We start from the raw sequence: 20,960 nt of genomic DNA, 5'->3' as shown, positions 1-20,960 counted from the left end.
GGTGCCAGTGCAGGCACTGTAGATGCAAATGAATTTGGTTCCATGCAGTAAAGACACAACTGTTTTCAAGATTCAGCTCACCTGGTTACAGGATCTGGCCAGCATTTTAGAAAAACTTATGCCATTGTTCAAACCAAAGCAATAACAACACAGAGCCATTCACAAAATGAAGGGCAAATCTTGCAGACCTCACATAGGGCAGAAAGCTCCAGGATGAGAAGCAACCAAAATTCCTACTAACATCCATTTATTCGGAAAATATCTAATTGAGGTAATGTGTGTTCATTTGGCAGTCCTTTCACAGCCTGCTGGTGCACAAGGCATTTAGATGCTTTGGCCTAAATGCACAGAATTCCTTCAATTGGCTTTTAAATTTAAAATTTAAGTGTTCCTTTTAAAGTCATGTCCTTGCAGTTCTGAAGTAGCTGCTAATCCTTTTATACGCCATAAAGTATTTCCATCATTTTTTTCCCCCTGCAATTGTTTCCTGATTCACCACAGTACATATACTGTACTCCCAAAATTATTTAACAGTGGAGTCACCCTACAGGAAGAATGAGAACTCACAGACCTGGAAAGTTAAGAATCACCGAGTTTAAGTTACTTTCAAAGGCTAAATTAATCTTCATTTAATGGGGGGAATCACATTTTAGACGTAAGATGGATATTCAGACTGACTCAGATACTTTAAAATACTCTCCAGGATCTCAACTTTTGCAAACAAAATTTCTTCAATCTGAGAAAGATACACGACACAGAATCTTTTAATTTGAAAGATGACAAAGTGGATTATTCGTTAGTTACACGTGCCAGTAGGGTGATCCATTACCATGTACGTTCTACTGCAAGTACACGATGTGCCTTAATAGTAGTTAGAGCCTTATTGGCTTAAAAAAAAAACGTAAAAAGGGTTTTGCATGTGAATTGAACTTAATAGGTTTGACATGGACTAACCTTAAAGAATCCAATCCACTCAAATCCCTTTGAAGGCTGCAGCTGAATTTCATGCAAATCTTAGAGAAGTAGCCAGGCTGCTAGGATTTCAAGATGCTGTGTCCCTTTCTTCTGCAGATCTAAACCCAGGCAAAACAATGGCACAAAACCCTCCCACAATTTCAAGGATTCCTCTTAAGGTGATCCTGGTTTTGTTCTTTGGCCCAGGAAAGTCTGACATTTAAGATTCAAAAGGAAGAAGAATCTGACATCAGGAAATATACCCAAGTATGAAGCCAATCTTTTATTTTTTAAAACACAGCACTGGACTAATGTTTCAAACATTAAAAAAAAATCTGACAGAGCACCACTATTATTAGAATGCCTAGAGCAGAATGATGCAAATGAACTTTTATGCTCAAATCTAGCATTAATGGCTTTTTTTTTTCTAATAATAATTCAATTTTAGCAATAAATAATCCACCATAGTCTAAACCTTCTGGTGGTCATTTTGAAATTCAAGCAAGCAACCTGAAAATAAACCTATTTATTTTTTAAGGCCACTGTAACTATGAAATTCTGTTTTCTCATCTCCATTAAAAATATCTAAAAATATTTAAGTGTTCTATGTACATTTATGCAGCAGAAAAGCATATATATTTGTCTGTGTAACAATATATATATACTGACAGCTGGAAAATTATTTATTTGATGACTGGATTTAATCTTCACCTGATAAACATGAGAGAATAAGGAAAAGGAAAAGCATGTGTCAACTGCTTTTCCTCTTAGAATAAAGTACAGATGACTACAAATGTAACTATAACCAAATCAAAACCACAGAGTGTGTATAAAGCACTGACTATGCAAAGCAGTTATAAATTCTTGGTTAACAAAGGGCACAGAAAGCCCTTAAAGGAAATATTTTATTTCTGCTAAATTAATACCTAAAAGCATTACATTTCATCAGTTTCACTTAGGTTTAAAGTCCCCAAAGATTCTCCTCCTGAAACTGGCTATATTTTATGTGCAAACCAGGCTGAGAGCTATCTAAATCTAGATAAAACTCATTGGCTTGTAATCTTCACAATGATCTATACATCTAAATCTATATGCAAATCAAATGCTCTCATGCATTAACACATTCCAGAGCATCTAGGAGTAAGAGAGTGCTTTCTCCCTCTCACAACTCCCCTCCTTCGCTCCTCTCCCCCTCTCTTTATTTACACTAGCTACCTAAATAATTCACACCGCCTTCTTTTCAGCCTCAGTGTTCTTCTGTTGAAGCCCGCAATGAGCTATTGCAGTAACCAGATGGACACATGAATGCAGCAGGTGGGACAGATGGCAGACCGCCCTGTCTGACGCTGGCTGCCTCAGCTTGGACTGCCTTTTCCTTCCAGGTACATTATCATCAGTGTAGCAGAAAGCAGCACGCAGAGGGAAAAGAACCCTTTACATACAATACTATGTGAACTAGTTAAATAAATGACCAGATGCTTATTTGCTTTTTAAACTGAAATGCAATCTACTTAAGAGTGTGCAAGAAGCATTTCCCTTCTCTCTTCCCTTAAAGGAGAAAAGTCCATCTCTATTCTCCAGCAAGCCTCCTGAGTGCTGTGCATAAAACAAAACGTGCCTGAAATCTCACCAAGATCTTAAACTCATGACTTCACAAAAATTTTGACTCATCTTCAATTCCCAAATACTTTTGTGCTTTCACAGGCAACTGTTTTAATTTTTTTGTATATAAATCTATGTATCTTCTGGTACATAGTCACAGTTTTTAGATGAAGTCTTAAGAGCTAGTATAATATTCACTACATACAGTGAAAAGCCTCAGTTTCCATCTATGTAAGTATGTTTCTTGACTGAATTTCTTCTGCTTCCCATCCCAAGAGATATATAGAACTAGTAAGTTTATTACAAAATATTTGATACTACTATGGAAAATGCAAACAAAAGGTGAGGCAGCAAGTCTGCCTTTGACTGCAAAAATTAACAATTTAATATGATGTTTTCCTCTCTGGAACACTGGGCAAAACACACTGAAGATGATAGTAAGAAAAAAACCGAAAAAATTATAATACGTGCTTTGTGAAAGAATACATTAAAGAGAAAAAAAAAAAAAGAAATCTGATGACACATCTGGCAGAGTTTGAGGGGCACCAGTATCATTGTATCACAGAAGTTGCCCTTTTTATACAAAATGTATTGCTGTCCAAATAAGCAGAAGTAATTAACTTCATTTTCCTGTTCAAGTCAGCAGGCAACTGATTCAGTGTATTAAGTGAAATCACTGTTTCAAAATCAAAACCACACCCCTTATGCTATGTCAGCGACAGCAGCCTGTGTTGCTCCCAGGTCTGTTTCCCTTTCACAGATCTTTTCCCTCTACCTCCTTCTCATTAACTGCACCTTCTCTGAGCTGACACAGGTGACACCACCCACCTCGCCATCAAACACCACACAGATTTCTGCTGATCTGCAATAAAACAACCCACACTTCCTTGTTAGCCTTCCTTGGTGTACTTGAAATTAAAAATACAAAATCACACACGCAAATTTTATGCAACTATATATGCACACATACAGAGTATGGTTGTACTTGCCATATTAAAAAAGCAGCTTTCATGAATTGCTTGTATTTGTAGTCAGCAAAGCCCTTGAATAGGAACTACCTGTGTATTTACACACTGTACAGCAAAGACAGTAGCATGACAGGGACCTCCATATGACCATAATATAAATACTAACAGGGTACATTATATGGAATTGATCGGCAATTACATTCAATTACTGAGTAAAAATATTTTTGGGAGGGTTGGGTTTTTTTAATTAGAATAAGCAATTACATGATTGTACGAAAGAAAAAGTCTAAGTTGAGACATGTCCTGTGTAAAATTCTGCTCTCCCTGAGCATACTGGTATAACTAGTAAGAGAAACTGACTGTAAATAAACCTGCATGGGTAAAGGAGAACTGGTCCAAACTGGCAACTAAAGCATGAAACAAACAGGGACTTATCTCTTCAGAGATTTAAATACACTCATTAGGGACTCAAATAATAATAAACATAATAATACAGCATCTAGTTTCATCTGGCTCAGGGAGAAAAACATAGCAGCATTATCAAAAAGTCTATTCTTGTTTATTCCTGACCTGGCAGAAGCCAGGAATTACAGAAAACCTCAAGGGACAGACTGCTTTCATGGGATGCCCAGACTGATTCTGAGGCCAAAGAGGTTAAGCACTTAGGATAAACTTTGGATAAGCAGCACAACTTCTGTATGCTTACATGTCCTAACTGAAAATCCTGAACTTCAAGGTTTTATATTACCACCTCTCAGAAAAGGAAGCAGGAAAAAAAAAAAAGAGAGAGAGAAAGAGAAGAAAAAAAAAAGAAAAATGAAAGAGGTCAAAGGATACAGAGATCATACATGCAAACTGAGAAAACTATGCAACAGAAATGGTGAACTATGCACTACCAGCTACAGAAAAGCACCTCACGTTATAGTAACCAGTTTACAACATCACAAAGAGCCAGTAAAAGCAGTGCACTTTATAAACATTACCACACAAGTCATGATTTCGCTATGATGATATAAGCTGTTTTCTCAACAACGATAGATGAACAGAACTCTGAACATGCAGGAACACCCTCTTTAAAAATAAACCTCTCAGCCACTGCCAGGTTGTCACAACAGGAACATGCACATTATTGGAGCAGCAATCACAGAATCAAACTTGGATTCAAAAAGTGTATTAAATTGGTAAGCTTGTCTCACTACTGATAAAGTTAATAAACTGAAAAATTAATTAATTGCCTTCTGTTTTCATCAGCAAAACTCACTGTTGAAACTACCATGTATATTCTTAGCACTGAAATTTGTGTACTTAACTGTATGTGGAGGGAAAAATTGAGTAAGAAAGAATGAAATCATATTTGCAAGGTCACAAGACCAGTACTATGTTCTTTCTGGTTTGGGCATATTTTCACAGTTTAGGTATTAAAGCAATTGTGTCTAATGGATTTAAATCCACTAATTAATAAGGTAGTGTGAGTACTCCAGGTATTTTAGAAAATATACTAATTCCTGACTACTTTTTGCTCTTAAACAAACCTATTCAATTCTCTTTAACTTCAAATTTAAGCTTTGAATGTAATCTTCCTGCTTGAGTAACACTTGCCATTGCCTTGTGGACAACCTGTGTAAGCAAAGCTCTCATCATGTGCTGCCCAAGGTATCCCCCCAAAAATCAGACCTGTACCTCTCTAAGGAGGTGTACAGGGATGTTCTCACAGCAAAAGGAGTTGAGTTGCAGAGGTGTCTGTGAAGACATAGTGTGGACTTTACAAAAGCAGCTATTGTTCATAAAGGCATTTCAGAAGACAAAAAAAAAAAAGCAAGCATGGGTAAATACATATCTATAACCTGGCAACTTGCAAGGAGTTAGTCTTATGAGAGGAGACTGAATGATAAAAAAAAAAGTTCATTCTGTTCTATGAGAAAAGTAAGTGTCAATCACAATCTCATGAGAACATCACAGGAAAGAAGACATAATTATACTGAAAATGGACTAAACTAAATAGCATGAGGTTGATTTTCAAAACGATCTAATTTTTCTTAAGAGTTCTGCAAACAGATGTCATGATTTTTCCTAAGGTTGTAGAACTCCTAAAAATTATAACCACTTCAGGAGAAATGATTTGTGTTTTTCCTGAGTTGGTGTTTTGGTTTCTGAGAGGTTTGGAACTGGGTGTTTGTTTTTTTTTATTTTGTTCGAGGTTTTTCTGCTGAGGGTTTTTTGGGTATGCCTTTTTTCCCACCTTGCTTTTCTTTTGTTTGTTATGTTTCTTTTTTAAATCAAACTACATATATAGTGTAAATGCAGCCTGATAGATACTAACCTCTTTTCAAAGTCTGGTCCAGGAATAATGGAAAAGAGAAAAAAAAAAAGGGGGGCAACAAAACCAACTCACATGTTAGTAGAATTACACACAGCATTTATAAAAAATTCTCTGACCTTAAATACATCTTTACCTAACATGAAAATTTCTCTGGTCATGTAATATACTGATAGAAGCAGGGAAATATGAATAGCTTATAAACAATCCTAATGTATAACAACAAGTAAATTCTGCTTTCACTGCAAATGTATCCCCTTAGTTTTAATACAGAGCATAAATGAAGGCAGATTTTGATGTTGAATGTAATGGATATAATAAATACACCATTCTAAAATCTCCCAAACACAAATACAAAGGAATGGAAAAGCTGCCTTTTTAAAGAAAATGTGTAGAGAAGAAATAAGCAGACATTAAACCCTAAGTTGTAAAGGTGTAATTTCAAAAAGACAATAAAATTTACCTCCTCCACTATGTCAATGACCAAAAAAGTTAATATGCCGAATGCTGACATTCCATCTTCCCTTCCCTCTGCTTCAGTTTTGAAGCGCTAACTTTGAACACCTTGACATTTGCCTCTCTGCCTTTGATTTAACATTAACAGAAGAGTACTCAGTACTCTTAAAGAGGTAAAAGTGTCTTCAAAAATCTCAAATATGTAGTAATTCTTGCACTTATTTCTTTGCAGCTGAGCAGAGCCATTTACATAGTCCACTAAACACTGTTTAGTAAACATGACAAGAGTGCTTCTATCTTACTGCCCTTGTAAAACCAAGGCAGGGGTTCTGTTTTTAGTGCACACTCTGGTTCAGCGTTAATCCTGTTTTATGTTGTTCACACCTGCTGCTGACTAGCAGCCTGCTGATGGGTTGTGGTTTGTGCTGCTCCAAGACAATCCTCACCAGCTCCAACAAAAAACTAATCACTAAAGTGGAAACAAAACCCCAACTGCTGCACAAAGACTGTAAAAGGGAAGACCTGACATTCCTGCTTCATTTTCCTTACTCTGCTACTCCCGACTAATAAAAATTTAAAATTGGGGTTTAAGTGCATATGTTTTTATTTAGTCCTCATGCTTAGCTTTTCTACGTCTTCTCCAGATCGCAAATATTAGAGATAAATATCATGGATACAACCTTTATAAATATATACCGTGCAACTCACCTTTTCCTTTGTGCCTAATAAAATAATAGGCTTTGCTCTAACAAAAGTACTAAATGTTGATAATGCATCCTGTTGTGAACAGTTAGAGAAACAGGCTTTTGCAGATATAAAAAAAAAACTTCCTTCAGCATATTTCCACATGAAATTCAAAAGGCTACTGTTGTAGAAATCAGCTTTTGTTTTTTAATCACAACACTATTCTACACACTTAAACACTTAAAAAAAAAAAAGGCCATTAAGTCAGATCTTCCTTCCATTGATCCCAGCAGTAAAACACACCTATGGCTTCATTTGTATAGAAGATTGAATACTTTATCAGAGACAAAAATGTGATCTGTGATTAAAGGAATAGGTCTGAAATTACACAAGTGCTCACAGCCAGGGAGAATAAGAGACTCAAGGAAAGGAAATCCAATGAAAATAGAAACCTTTTGTTTGGCGAACACATTGATGCAAAATGCGCATTGAGATCAGGGACAGAAGTCACATGCATATTTACCAACTCAGAGACTCAGATGTAGGCACTGTTACCTATATAACAAAGTTTGCACTGGAAAAGTCTCTAAAATGGAGGGCAGGACAAAGTACTTTCACACCTACTTTAAGGTACTCCTCATATGACTAGAATAAACATAACCTAGCATCAGAATATTTGGAGAGTGAACTCTGTCTCCTTTATCCTGTTAAGCCATCTTGGCCTACTTCTTTCTACAAAGAGAAAAATGTTTTCTGTCCAAGAGCCAAGTTCCTATATCTCTTAAACAGTATATGAACCTTTCATAAATAAAATGTTGGTTGGAGGCCAGTCAAGGCAATTCTCCATCTATTAAAATTTATTTTGCATCTCATCGGCAAAGACACGCTGAGTGACCATCCTTTGTGACTTCTGAATTCTGCATAGGAACACCAAGGTGTTTCTGCATATATATAGGAAGGTAATATGCATCAAGCAGACATATGTATTCCATGTTACAGCTTTACAATCAAAATTCATCACCAGGAACAAACCAAGATCAATTAATCTTCACCTAAATTCAGCATTTCAACCTCTCTCGAAATTCAGATGTAAAACCAAGAAAAAAAGGGTTCAGTCTCACTTTGTCTTACCATCTCCATCAGAAGGATTTCTACCTCCTCTTTAGGCAACACAAGGCTGAAGATATGGGCATAATGCCAACACTGCTTTTAAGCTCACAGAGAAAATATTATGGGGTAATCTTACTATTTCCTGGTCACACTCCCTTAGGCAACTCTATACTAGTGCAAATGTCACATCCTGGCAGTGAGTCCTTGGACATAGGCTCCATTTCTTCATTGATTTATTTTAAAATACTACCAAATCATTCATTTTTTTTTAAATCAATTAAAGAGACTGATCCAAAACCTGCTAAAATGAATGGCATTCTTTCCATTTAGTTTTGAATCAGTCCACTACCAGTGGAAGCAAAAGATTTCTTAAGACAGATGCAAGGGCTTGGCAGCAGGCTGTCCTTCTTAGTTTGGCAAATCTCTGCTAACTTACCTAACAATGGTACAAACCCCCCCCATTAATTTTGTCAAACAGCTGCATCTGCAGTATTTGTGTTCCAGCATTACCTAATGTGCAAGTATCACACCTCTTTTTAAAATTAGAGGGAAGGAAAAAAAAAAGCAGGGGGTGGGGGAGACTCCCCACCCCAGTCATCCATCAAGTGAACATCCTGGCCACTGCTCCTAAGAAATTTAATATATGCTAAAAAGATATAAAAAGACATAAAAAGCTTTCAGAAATAAAAGTGCTTCAGAAGCTAGATTTTAATATTGCCAAGTGGGTTTTTGCCAGATTATAAAGTTGACTTAAATGCCAGGATACTGCATTTCGGAAGCGGCAGCAGCTTACATATTGCCTCGTATTAGTGGCTGAAGTGTATTGCTGATTCCAAAGCTAGACTATCATCATCTGTGGGGGAGAGCAGATAAATAAATAAATAAAAATTGGCATTCCCTACCAACCTTGCTACCTGCTGCCTTGAAGCACTCTTTTCAAGTGCAGCCTCCACAGGAAAAAAAAAGTTAAGACCACTTTATTTTGATTATAGTGCTTTCCCCAGGCAGGAATTTTTATTTCAGTTAGAATCTTTAAACCATTACATTTTCAGTGATGCATTTTTATATTTACAGTTGACATCTTCATAGAAGAATGAAACCTTTGAGCAACAGCTCTAAAGCATGAAGGTTGCCTGCAGTAAGTACTTAAATTATTTTACACCCAAATGGAGCCTGTTGTTTTTAGCTAAAATTTAATAAACCTTAAATCAATGACCTTTCTTTTACTGAAAGCCTGCACTTTGGAAAACTAACTTTCCCAAGAAACGTATTTTGGTGAATAAATGCCAAACAAAGGGCTATTTAAATCTAAACATTTTCTCAATTTATAGCTTGTGAACATTTAGTTCCTAAATTCCCGACTGCTACCTAATGTATAGAACAGTGGTGCCTTGGTTTAATCACATATCATTGATTTCAGTGTGTCACAGTGATCTCATTGACAGTAATCAATAATAATCCAAAAATCAATCAAATATGTTCTTGCACTATCATTCATCAAATTTGAATATCTCAAAATTAATTGTAAGCATGTGAAAGAACCTAGAAATAAATTTTGAAAAGGTACAAAAATAAAAATCAGATAATAGTGCATCTGAGCATTTTTCATGCCTGCTGGGGTAAGTTAATGGTGAATCATACCTTCCCTTCCCAGCAAAGACTGAGATATATTCTTTTTCGAACATGAAAATACACAGCAACTGAAGGCAGAGGACACACTAGTAAATGATCAAGGATTATTTTATGAACAGCCGTGTTACATGCTGAATGTCAAACGTGTTGCCAGCATATTACAAAACGCACAAGTATGTTACACTATGAAAAACTGCACGTTGTAAGTTAGCCACTGCACTTCACAGAGAAAGAAAGAATAGAATTACTGAATCTCTACCAAAAGCATGAATAGATGTAGCCACTTATCAAAAGAGCTGTTATTGTTGCTGAGGACTCCTCTCTAAACACATTCACCTGTAATTTTGTCAAGGTAATAAATCCTTCCATTCATTACAGCACACTCAAAAGCACCCAGCTATTTAATTTAAATGGAAAAACGGCCCAAAGTGTCTAAAACATTTACTTTTGCTAATGTAAAAGTGCTGGCATTTTACTTCATTCCTGATAAGCCAGTGCCAATGGATGTGATTATTCTTTTCTTATTCAAAGCATATCAGTAGTTCGAAAGCACTCTCAATCTTATCAGGTGTATGAACAGCACAGTTACTGAAAACAGTTTGTACTGCTCCTCTCTCTTTCTGCCAGACTATCAGATAAACCCAACTAACTAACTGTATTTACACACAATCAAACATAAGCTGTGTCTTCAACACACTGTAGTCTGTTTCTGGCATGTTACAGGTTTTCTGCTTGACATTAGTTGTAACCAAAACAGCAGCAGTGAATTAGCTTAGAACAAAAATACAGTCACTCCACACAAAAGGGACACGGAGAGGAAAAAGAAAAAGAGAAACATTTTGTGAAGTAAGAATGATCACTTTCATCTCAGTATTTCATAGGTATTTATCTGGTGCTACTTGAAAAAGAGCATGGAAGCACTAGGATTCAAATGCATTCGAAACAGACCTGACGCAGGCCTTAAGAGTAGAAAAATAATTTCTTTTTTTGTTTATTTTATTCTCCTGTCCTCTAGGAACTGTCTCTGATTTGCAAGGGGTGAGAAAGTGAAAGAAAGAAAGGAAAATGGTTGCAGCGTCTGAAAGCATTTAAATGCCTTTACTGTTTTTGTCTGTAACGAGACTGATTTTCACGATCCAACTTTCGTTTGGCACTAAAAGATCCCCACAAAAACAAACCAAAAAAAACCACTCTACCCCAAACAAGCCTCTCGGCAACTGTCCTTTTCATTCAGTGTCTCAGATACAGAATTTTCAGAGCTAACTACTGAGGAATAATACAAGATCAACTACTTCAGAAGGGCCACGGCTTTGAAGATTTTGCTTACTGCACAGACATAGGAAATAGGCACAGCATCTCCCTTCATTCTTCTCAGGATGACAGTATATTCTCAGAATAAGAGCAGCACTGCAAGAGTTAAACATTAACCTGGCTGTGCACTGGGCACTTTCAGCTAGCTAAATGAAAAGTTCTGGAACGCGGGGAGAAATCCTGAGTTTCAGCTCTTTGATTAATTACAGCCTTCTTTAGTAGCTGAAGCTCCAGCCCTTGAGTGGAGGCTCCTTCCCACCACCCCCTCCCACTGACAGCCTATCCCTGAGTACTTCTGATGGAGCAGCAAAGGCCAGGCACGTGCCACCACCTGAGCCCATCCTGTGCTTCTGCCTGGGCTCCCGGCAAAGAACTAGCCATCCTCTAGATTTGTAGGAGAACAATGAGCTGAATTAAGCCAAGTGTGCAGCGCTGGGTAATTCAGCCAATTGTTGTTTCTCCATCTGTGACGCCACGGCCTGGTGATTGATGGGACAGGTGTCATTCACACGAATGTCAGCCACTGACAGTGGCTGCTCTGCTCTGTAAATATCACCCAGCACCAACTGGGCCCAAGCAGTTCCTGGGAGAAGAGCAATGGGGTGTCCCTGGATGTTACTCAGCTACTGGAAATCCGATTCTCACCCCTTTAACGCTCAGGGGAACAGTTGGTTGAAGACACGGTATTTCATGCCACTTCAAAACATCTCATCTGTCCCACCACTTAACGGCTGCTATGAGAACATTGCTAGGGAATTCTTCCGCTGACGGAAAAGTGCATATAATTCAGTAGAGGAAATCTTGCATTCACGGAGCATTAAACTACCACAGTGTGTGTGGGGGGGAAATATCCACTTTTTGCTGTAAGAATTTTACCATTCTCCAGAGATAATTTTACTAGCAGTGCTTGTGCACTTGCTTTTGGAAACACGCTCTGAATCTGTTTTAGATGGCCCATGAGTTTTAGCCTTTTTTTTTCCTTAACTAGATCCTTTTTTGGTTTTTTTTTTTCCTTAAAAGTGAAAAATAATTGTGCAGAAGAAACCTCATAGACTTTCTGAAATTAATTCCTCTGAAAACTATTTTAGCGTTAATACTTGTCAATTGAGTATAGCACAGTCCCCCTAAGCAATAAAATATCAACTTAAACATAAAAGGAGATTGGCATTCATCCTCCACAAAGATAGGACAAAATCCTGCAGCCAATTTGATGACAGAAAAAAATTTAAAAGTAAATAAAGAATACACAGAAAATTGCTTGATCCTTTGTTACATTTCCAATATATGGAGAACTATACAAACTGCCAGTAGCAGCGTGTTAAGAGTACATAAAGGAGTACGATTTCACCATTTTGTTAAGCATTGTTTTTATTAGATTTTCGTGTCTTGTATTTCTTTAAAAATATTCACATGAGATGGAAAAAAGTGTTTCTTTCAAAAACAGCTCTAGAAACAAACTCAGAAATAGGGGGAGAGGGGTGAAAGAGCAGCAATAACACGTACAAGAATGGTCTGAATAAAACAAGTCACCTCCTCCTCACCCGTCCTGGCACCTTATGGGAAGGAATTTTGGAAATGCTTAGGAACAAGCTAGCACTACATTTTAGATATGACTTTTTCATTTCTACATCTACAGGACTTTAAATCGTTTCATGTCTAGCTGGCTTGGAGGGGGGAGCGCACACACACAACTGGCTTATAATTTTTTAATTATTTTTACTTTTTAAAAATTTTTTTATTTCATTGTTTTTTGTTTGTTTATTTGGGGTTTTATTTCTGAGGACGTTCGAAACAAGAAACAGCAACTCCACATCATCTTCTCATTCTAACTTGCCAAAGCCATCAATCTCTGATCACACCTATTAGAATCTCACTGTAGCCCACACTACATTTTGCGACAGCTTGACCAGTTGTTTAAGGAAAGAGTGTGTGATGGAGCAAAGCTAAATCGACACATCTGTGATACTTCTGACACTCCTCAGCATGGCTAATATTAATTTGTTTTCTTTGGCTAGGTAAGTGCTGCCAAAACACATTACATATGGTATGTAGTTCCAATCAAAATGATGAAAAGGAGATGTGCAGGTTTTTTTTCCACTTACAGCAACATGAAAAGACACAGAGGAGTAAAGAGACATTCACTCTAAGCTACAGAGTAATAACCTAAAAAACCTTAAATCACTTTATCTTAAAGTTTGGTTTCAGAACAAAACTCTTTAAGAGAATCTTATGCCCTCCCATATAAAGACAGCACTCAAAGATGCATAGAGTTTTACTCAGGGAAAGGGAATATAATTTTTAATGTATGATAAAAGGATATATTTGGACTATTCTCACATGCATAGGGGTAGCTAATTATATTTCAGCAGGTTATCATATAAATAAATGTGCACAATTCTGTACAAGGATACTATAAATGGCTCAATTAGACTGAGAACAAGGAACTTCTATTTCATACACCCTGATATAATAACTTACCACAGTACATGGCGATCCTTCTCCAATTTCATATTTAAAGTTCTGTGTTAATGTCACAAAAAGTACGAATTTTTTGTTTTGTTTTGCCTCATAAATTATTTTTATCTAAATCCACAAATTTCATCAAGATTTCATACAAATTCAGGATGGTGACCCACGGTAAAAATCAGACATTCAGCAGTAAAGAAAAACAGCTAATGCTTATCTTACACCATGTGAAAGTACCAATATTGCTCTAATTTTCATCAGGCTCTTAAAAGATGTTTCTGCTAGCAAGTATAGGAAGCTGAAGTGAAAAAATTAATTTTATATCAATTTTAAAAGAAGTGGGAAATGATGCTCTGATTAAAAAGCTACGCTACTTAAAACAGGAAAATAATTGGAAATTAGACAAGATTCCCTTTAATGTAAACCTGCTATATTAAGGAATAGCAAAGAGAAAAGCCCCTCTTTGTTTGAAGAAAATAAGAATTAGTTGAAAAAACATTACAAGTGTTATGTAAACAAACCCAAGAGATTTAGAGCTTCTGCAACATATCAAATACATAAATTGTTTCAGAAGACGTACATGTCAAAAGGCAGCGATCTACCATTTCTAGAGAAGTTACACTCCAAAGTGCTACTGAAAAGGCAATACCAAGTCATTTAAAATATAATTACGGAATGCTATCTAAAATAGCAGTATACAATTCAGTTTCATATTTTTCTTTAATGTTTCACAGTATTTTTACTTCTCGACAAAAAAAACATAACAAAATCAAAAAACCAAAATCCCCACAACTACAGGACTTTTGGAGAGGACTAAGGACCATTACAATTGAATGTGTACTTTATATTTTTGCCTGAGGACATCATGATGTATATTAACAACCATATGTAGGAGTCATCCCCCCCTAAAATAATTATATTCTTTAGGTGTAAATACAACCAAGAACACATGTAGCTGAAAAAACATTTCTCCACTTGACAGCCAAAACTTACAGGAATATGAATAAATATTATTATATTCATTTACTTAGAATAAGAAAATCTTAAAGAAAAATACAGCACCTTTTAAAAGCAAAACCGTGAGTACAATACAAAAATTGCTAGAGTAGATGGAGAATCTGGTATAAAATCAGGTGCAAACACTTTACATTGCTGAACAGCCCTCTTCTCATGGATTAAAAAAAAAACACATAAAACCACATAAAAGCAGCTGGATTTTGACAAGCAACTGCACAGAGGGAAGTTATACAGCTCTGCATATATATACTTACTGTATACATGTCTGTGTGCGTACACACAACAATAGACGTGCACTGCCAAAACTGCATAAGGAATACACTATATACCTGTAACACACACACAGGCACAGATATAAACGAATTTGAACACAAAACTTGCTGTGCATAGGCAGAGGATTTCACATAAAATGCAAATATATAAAACAAAACCACATACATACGTGCTGCTCCAGATCTGACCGTGCACGTATGACTGCCTAACTCAAGCCTAAAAGACGATACACAAAATGTAAAAGAACACGTAATAAGTGGAATGTCAAGCTGCAGCGACTGTTGGTGTCATCCCTGCACCATGAAACATATATATAAGTATGATTGGAGACAGAGAGGCTAAATATTTCACTGTCAGTGCATGTTGAGAAATGCAATTCATTTCTCTCTCATGTGCTTTAGGACAATGACAATTTAATACAAGGCCAGTGGATGTAAAAGAGATAAAAACTGAACAAACTGGCCCGGCATAATCACAGATTTCCTCTAGAGAGCTCGGTAGCGTGAGGCTCATATGCACTTGTAACGGATCAACATTTTATTGTTTCTTCCCTCCATGAATTTCCTGTGAAAAAGAATTCATAGCAAAGCTTATCTTACAGACAGAGGCTACTCTGGGCTTCAATAGGAGCAAGAATTCCTTCCATATTGTTTTTCCTACTTATCCTATGCTTTTCATTTATTCTAAGCAAAAAAATAATTATTTGATATACTTCCTTGAAAGGTTCAAATAAGCATTTTTTTCATTCCTACTTACACTTTCACAGAGGTGCAAGCAACCTCCCTGTAGGTCAAGGGTCAGTCCTTTAAAAACTATTCTGCAAAATGAATAATCACATCACTTATTCATGAATAATTTATATTTTTATACCGTAATTTTTCTATCTTAACTTTGCTCTGTAACATACAGAAATAGCAGCATAACATTTGGACTGACATATCTGTGAGAATAGACATATACTTTTTAGCTACTCTAAGCAAAGTAGGCTTCAAGTATTGTTAAATATTATCATAGACAAGTTACCTTCTCTATTTGATGAATAGCACCATGTATTTGAAATTAATTGCAAAAGTAGGGTTGGCTAATGAGGTGGCCCTTATCTTTTCTCAGCAGTGCAAGCACAAGTATTTTTCTGCTGGCTCAATATTTTTTAAATGCCCAAAGTGCTATTAACTAAGTTGAAATCTGATTAAAATATGAACTTCAAAATATTCACAACAGCTAATGCACTTACACACACACAAAAAAAAAAAGCTAAGGAAATTCTTATCTCTTTTCTTATCATTAAGCATGTGTTTTGAAAAATAATAATTAAATAAATTGTTCCCTACAGATTCTGCCAGTTGTTTTGCTTCCCATTAGCATCTTTGAAAACAGTTTGTTAAGACAATAGTTATTCTTTATTATGGAACTATGGGGATGATGCCCTTCTACCTGACTCAGTCTAAAGAGAAATTTGTGGGAAATGTTAAAGCTTAAGGACTATTAGAAAAGGACAGCGCGCTTTAGGAAAAAACAGGGGGGAAAAGTACGGAAAAAATGATCAGCCATTCCAAAGAATTAACGGATATCCACAAGGGCTTTGCTAATAACACGGGTTAATTACTGCTGAAACGCACCAGGTTCAGTAAATAAAAGAGCACGACCATAAACACATTAAAATGAGCACCTACCACTAAAAAGGGGGCAAGCCCCAGTAAAGGAGAAGCTGCCAGACGGGTATTTCAGCACAAATACTTTATACTTTCTGCAGGATTTAAAAACTTGCCAGCAGTCTATCAGAACTAAGAGAGCAAAGCCCTACGACCGAAAACAGGGAAGGAAGAAGGGACCAGGGCCTGCCTGCTGCCCAAGGGGAGAGCCCTGGGAGAGCCCAGGCAGGGTCTGGATGCTCACCCATGCTTGGGGGCTGGCTGCACCATCCAGAGCCTTGTGCCACCTTACACACCGGGTACACGTACAGAGGCCTAGAGCTTATGACTGGAATATTAGCTTGGGCTTTATTTCTTAGTAACAACTGTAAATAGCTATCTAATAAGACAAATGCATGAGGTTAAAGACCTTCAAAGCTTGGAGAAACCATGGAGTGGAATCGCGTCTGCTTCCCACTTCACAAAGAGAAGTGTTCTTCAGTCCACCCCTTTCCTCCCTTTACATATGAAAGACACTTCTAAAAAATTCTTCAACAATCAGAAGCTACGTCAAAATATTTTAAAGAGTGAAACTGACACAAACTCTTTTAAGTTTAGCATATAATCACCCTCCACACACACAAACGTACACGCATGTGAATCTACACACACACACATATTCATCTGTACACAAACATAACCCAGACAGACTCGCAGGGTAACTCCACACATCATTCCCACATCGCAACATGAGAACGGTTAGAAAAACATAAAATATGTACACCAACCATCACTGCACTGAAGTATTCACATGATGTGACACCTATGTCCACTTTTTAACTGTTACAGCCTTTCTACACAACCTTTGTTTCTTGTCAGCTGTGTATTCTATCGGTTGCATTCTAAGACGAAACTCTATGCACATGAACAGCTGAATTTGTTCCACATTTAAACGCAGTTGCACATTTTTAAATGGAGAAAGTAGGGAAACTGCTAAATGTTCAAATGAATGAAACACAGTGAGCCACAAAAGGTAAACATACATAATGCACAGCAGCTTTCTGGAGCTACAAATCTGCTCATTTTTTTATGTTTGGCATTCAGAGACCACGTTCAAATTTACTAAACTACTCCCGTTCTTTCCTCCCCCCCCTTTTTTGGAGTGTTTCAATTGCCTTTCCTTCTTCCAACAGCTGTGACAACTGTTAAAACAGTCAGTAAAATTAAGTCCGCTCTATAATCCTTTAGTCAACGTTACATTTTAATCAGAGGTTGAGGGAGATTTCCTGTTATGAACGCACTGATTCATTTAAAATTATTAAACTGACACATATGTCAAAATGAGCAGATATATTTATTGTATCTGTTAGGTCATTAACTATTAGTAATTATTAGTGCTATTGTTATTGCTGAAAGAGCAAAAATTCAAGACTGCAGCTGGCTTTAAGTTATTGCATTCTTTAACATGGTCTGCCTTAAAATCAAAGCATACCTAGTGATGGTCAGGCAGATGTCTCTGCACTCTCAAAATGTTCGGACAATTTTTAGCTTGAATCCTCTCTACCCTCATCCATAACACAAGAACTGCAGAAACTACAATACCTATTTCATATGTCCTTATGCTCACATGTGCATATGCATGTTACAATATATAGTCAAATCACGATTACTATGGATATTATTAATGTGTAAAACTCTGGAGTTTATTAATTGAGACAGAGAAGCAGATATGTTTCTGAATGTTAGTTCTTTCCTCGTGTCCATTCAATCCCACACGCCTCAAGCCCTGCACTCACACAATATATTGGGAGTGTTTTAAGATGACTTTGAATTGAGCCAAAGAGGAAGAAAAAAATTAGTTCGAATCTTGCACCAGAGCCAAAAAGACATGTGCCCCGATTTCATTTAAATGCATCTACTCTAAGAGGCTTATCTAAACTAATCATTCAAATTAGCTGTAAGAAGGTAAATTCAAGAAAGCTCCTTTGGGGGGGCTGGAGGGGACAAAGCATCCAAAAAAAAAAAAAATCACAAAAAAGCCCAACTAACACCCAACTTATCATCTCTTTATATATTTTATAAAAAACGTGTCACTATGGGAAAAGCTGTAGAAACTGCATTCTTACATTTATGAAGCTATCTTACACTATACACAGTGCACTGATCTATAAACCATATCTGAAAGGGCACCCTCCTCTGTTTATTTTCTTTTATTTACCCCGGAACATTACAGTGGGTTTTCCCTGCGTCCCCTTCCCAAATTGTACTCCTGCGAGCCAGGCTGTTTGCTACTTCCCGTATTATTTCACTAACGTGCAATCACCGCGATTCACTTTTCATGCCTGGCTTAATTATCAACAGCCCTGCACTGTGCAGGCAGTAAGGACAGCTAGTGGGCATCTACCTATAGTACACTGTCACCTCCCGAGCAGCCTCTCCGTCGCTGCGTCCGGGGCGATGCTGGCGGCCAGCCGGGGCTTCTCCGCGGCGCTACTGTCCCTCTCGGCGTAACACCGGCACACAGCTACGCAACTGGCTCGGCATAAAGAAAAATGAACCGGTGACAGCTCCCGTGATACCCTAACATTTAATCCCGGCTGCGGGGCTCAAATCAAGTTCAGGAGCCGCTCCTCAGCCCCGGTTCTGTTCGGGGCGCCGCGCTTTCCGCCGGAGTCACTCCGCCAGGTACCTAAGAAGTGCCAGCCAAGAACTGTGGCTCCTCAAAAAGTGTTCGTAGGGAAAAGCAGGAGCGGAGGGACGCGCCGTGCGGCGCGGACCCCGCCAAGTGCCGCACGCCGCCCCCCCCGGCCGCCGAGGCCGCCGGTCCGGAGCGGCGCCCCCCGGCAGGGCGGTCACACCGCGCCGGCCGCAGCCACCGCGCCGGGGCCGCTCCCGGCGTGGCCCCAGCGCGGCGCGGGCTCCCTCCCGCCCGCCGCTCCGCCGGCGCTGCCCGGGGAGCCGCGCACCTGTCAGACGGCGAGCGCCGGGGCAGCGGCGGGGCCGGGCGCTCGCCCGCCGCCGGCACCGCTCCCGCCGGGCGCCTCCCGCCCGGCCCGCCCCGGCGCGCAGCGCCCCGGGCCGGCTCCCGCCCGCGGCCGCGGCGCAGCGTTACCTGCAGCGGCGTCTTAGGCGCCTGTCATGTTTTGGGGCAGGCGGCGTGCGGCGGTGGGGTGGGGGCGGGGAGCGGTACCTACTCTTCCTCGTAGTGCAGGGAGAGCGGCTCCGGCAGGCAAAGTTCTACCGAATCCATGTGCGCCCGGCGACCATCCTCCGTGCGCCCTCGCGGTGAAAAGCAAAGTTTCCGTGGCCGAGCGCCGCGCACTTGGCACGGGCGCGCTCCGGGCGCGGCGGCGGCGGCGGCGGGCGGGGACCAAAAGCTCGCCCGCGCGCCTAATCAAGGACTTAAAGCCCCGCTCGGAGCTCATGAATATGCAGCAGGGCTGTACATATGCATCCCCCGGCCCGGGGGGACGGCCGATTGGTGGGGCGGCGGCCAATCAGGCGCCAGGGGCGCCGGGGCGGCCCGGCGCGCGGCCCGCGCGGCAGGTAGAGGGTGGGGACGGGGGAGCGGCCTGAGGCGGCGGCGGCCGCCGGGGCACAGCCCGCGGACGTGCCCGCGCCGCCGGACGGGGCGGCGGGGGCTGCCCGCGCTCTCTCCTTCCCTCCCTCCCTCCCTTCCTCCCTCCTCGCCTTCCCGCCCGGCCCCAACTTCGGCAGGTACCTTGGCAGGCTCCCGGTTAAGGATTGCGCGCAAAGGTAGAGGATTGAAGTTTGCGCCGCCGCCGCCGGTCGCGGCGTTTCGCCGAGGCGGCAGCCGGGCTCGGCTCCCGGCGCGCTCTCCTGACCGCCGCTTCCCTAACCTTTGGAACTGCTCGGCGCCGGGGAAAAACAAATAATAATAACGCCAAGCGCAGCCTGCCGAAGCCTCTGGGTAACTCAACTTTTCATTGTCGTGCGAGTTGCTTTTGGGGGAAAAGGGAGGGGGGGCGAGCTGGAATTTGATTATGTATATGTAATGTGATATATATAAAAACCATAAAAATTATATAATTAACTATTTAAAAATTTTAAGCCTCCTTTTCTACTTAGCTAAAAAAAAAAAAAAAAAAAAAAGACATTCCTAACAAAACGAGCACTCAAATCCATTCCTTAACATCATGGGTGAAACTGGGAGCGAATACAACTATGTATATTCCTATACAGATTATAGCTGCATCGTAACATTTATATATATATATATATTATATATACACCCTGTGCGAATATTTGGATGTTTAGATGTGTGTATTTAGATATAAGAAAGAGAAATAAAAGCTCCAGAACTGATCAATTTCCTCTGTAAGTGTGCAGGGATTAGGGTGGACTAACTCAGCCTGCCTCATTTTAATGAGATAAGGGCTGCACCGTCGTAGCTCTGCATTAGTACATCTGGGAGGGTGCCTAGACCTCTACAGTGTTTGGGGGTTTAGTTTTTTTGTAAAGCAAGTTTTGCTGAACTGAAAGGGCATTAAACACACAGCCCTGTAGGCACGCCTGCAT

The 20,960-nt window shown here is 39.5% G+C and overlaps 1 protein-coding gene across 41 annotated transcripts in view; it reads right to left on the bottom strand.

Annotated features, from left to right (window-relative positions):
• The window catches only part of ESRRG (estrogen related receptor gamma), a 397,162-nt gene that overhangs the window by 144,121 nt on the left and 232,081 nt on the right, over positions 1 to 20,960 (bottom strand). Inside the window, exon 1 of one of the 41 annotated variants that reach the window (XM_064648227.1) lies at positions 20,143 to 20,164. The exons of 36 other annotated variants lie outside the window; for them this stretch is intronic. Coding sequence is in view for 1 of the 5 variants with exons in the window: in XM_064648190.1 (XP_064504260.1) it covers positions 19,616 to 19,671 (56 nt within the window). In the remaining 4 variants the exon portion in view is untranslated. Of the gene's footprint in view, positions 1 to 15,546; positions 15,614 to 18,825; positions 18,954 to 19,611; positions 19,845 to 20,142; positions 20,165 to 20,960 lie in introns of those variants that run through there. 4 more of the 41 variants (XM_064648190.1, XM_064648223.1, XM_064648221.1 and 1 more) reach the window with 4 other exon arrangements.

Source organism: Pseudopipra pipra, chromosome 3 (genome assembly GCF_036250125.1).
Source record: "Pseudopipra pipra isolate bDixPip1 chromosome 3, bDixPip1.hap1, whole genome shotgun sequence".
Lineage (NCBI taxonomy): Eukaryota > Metazoa > Chordata > Aves > Passeriformes > Pipridae > Pseudopipra > Pseudopipra pipra.
Note: the sequence above shows the minus strand (reverse complement) of the source record. Positions and strands in the feature narration are given on the sequence as shown.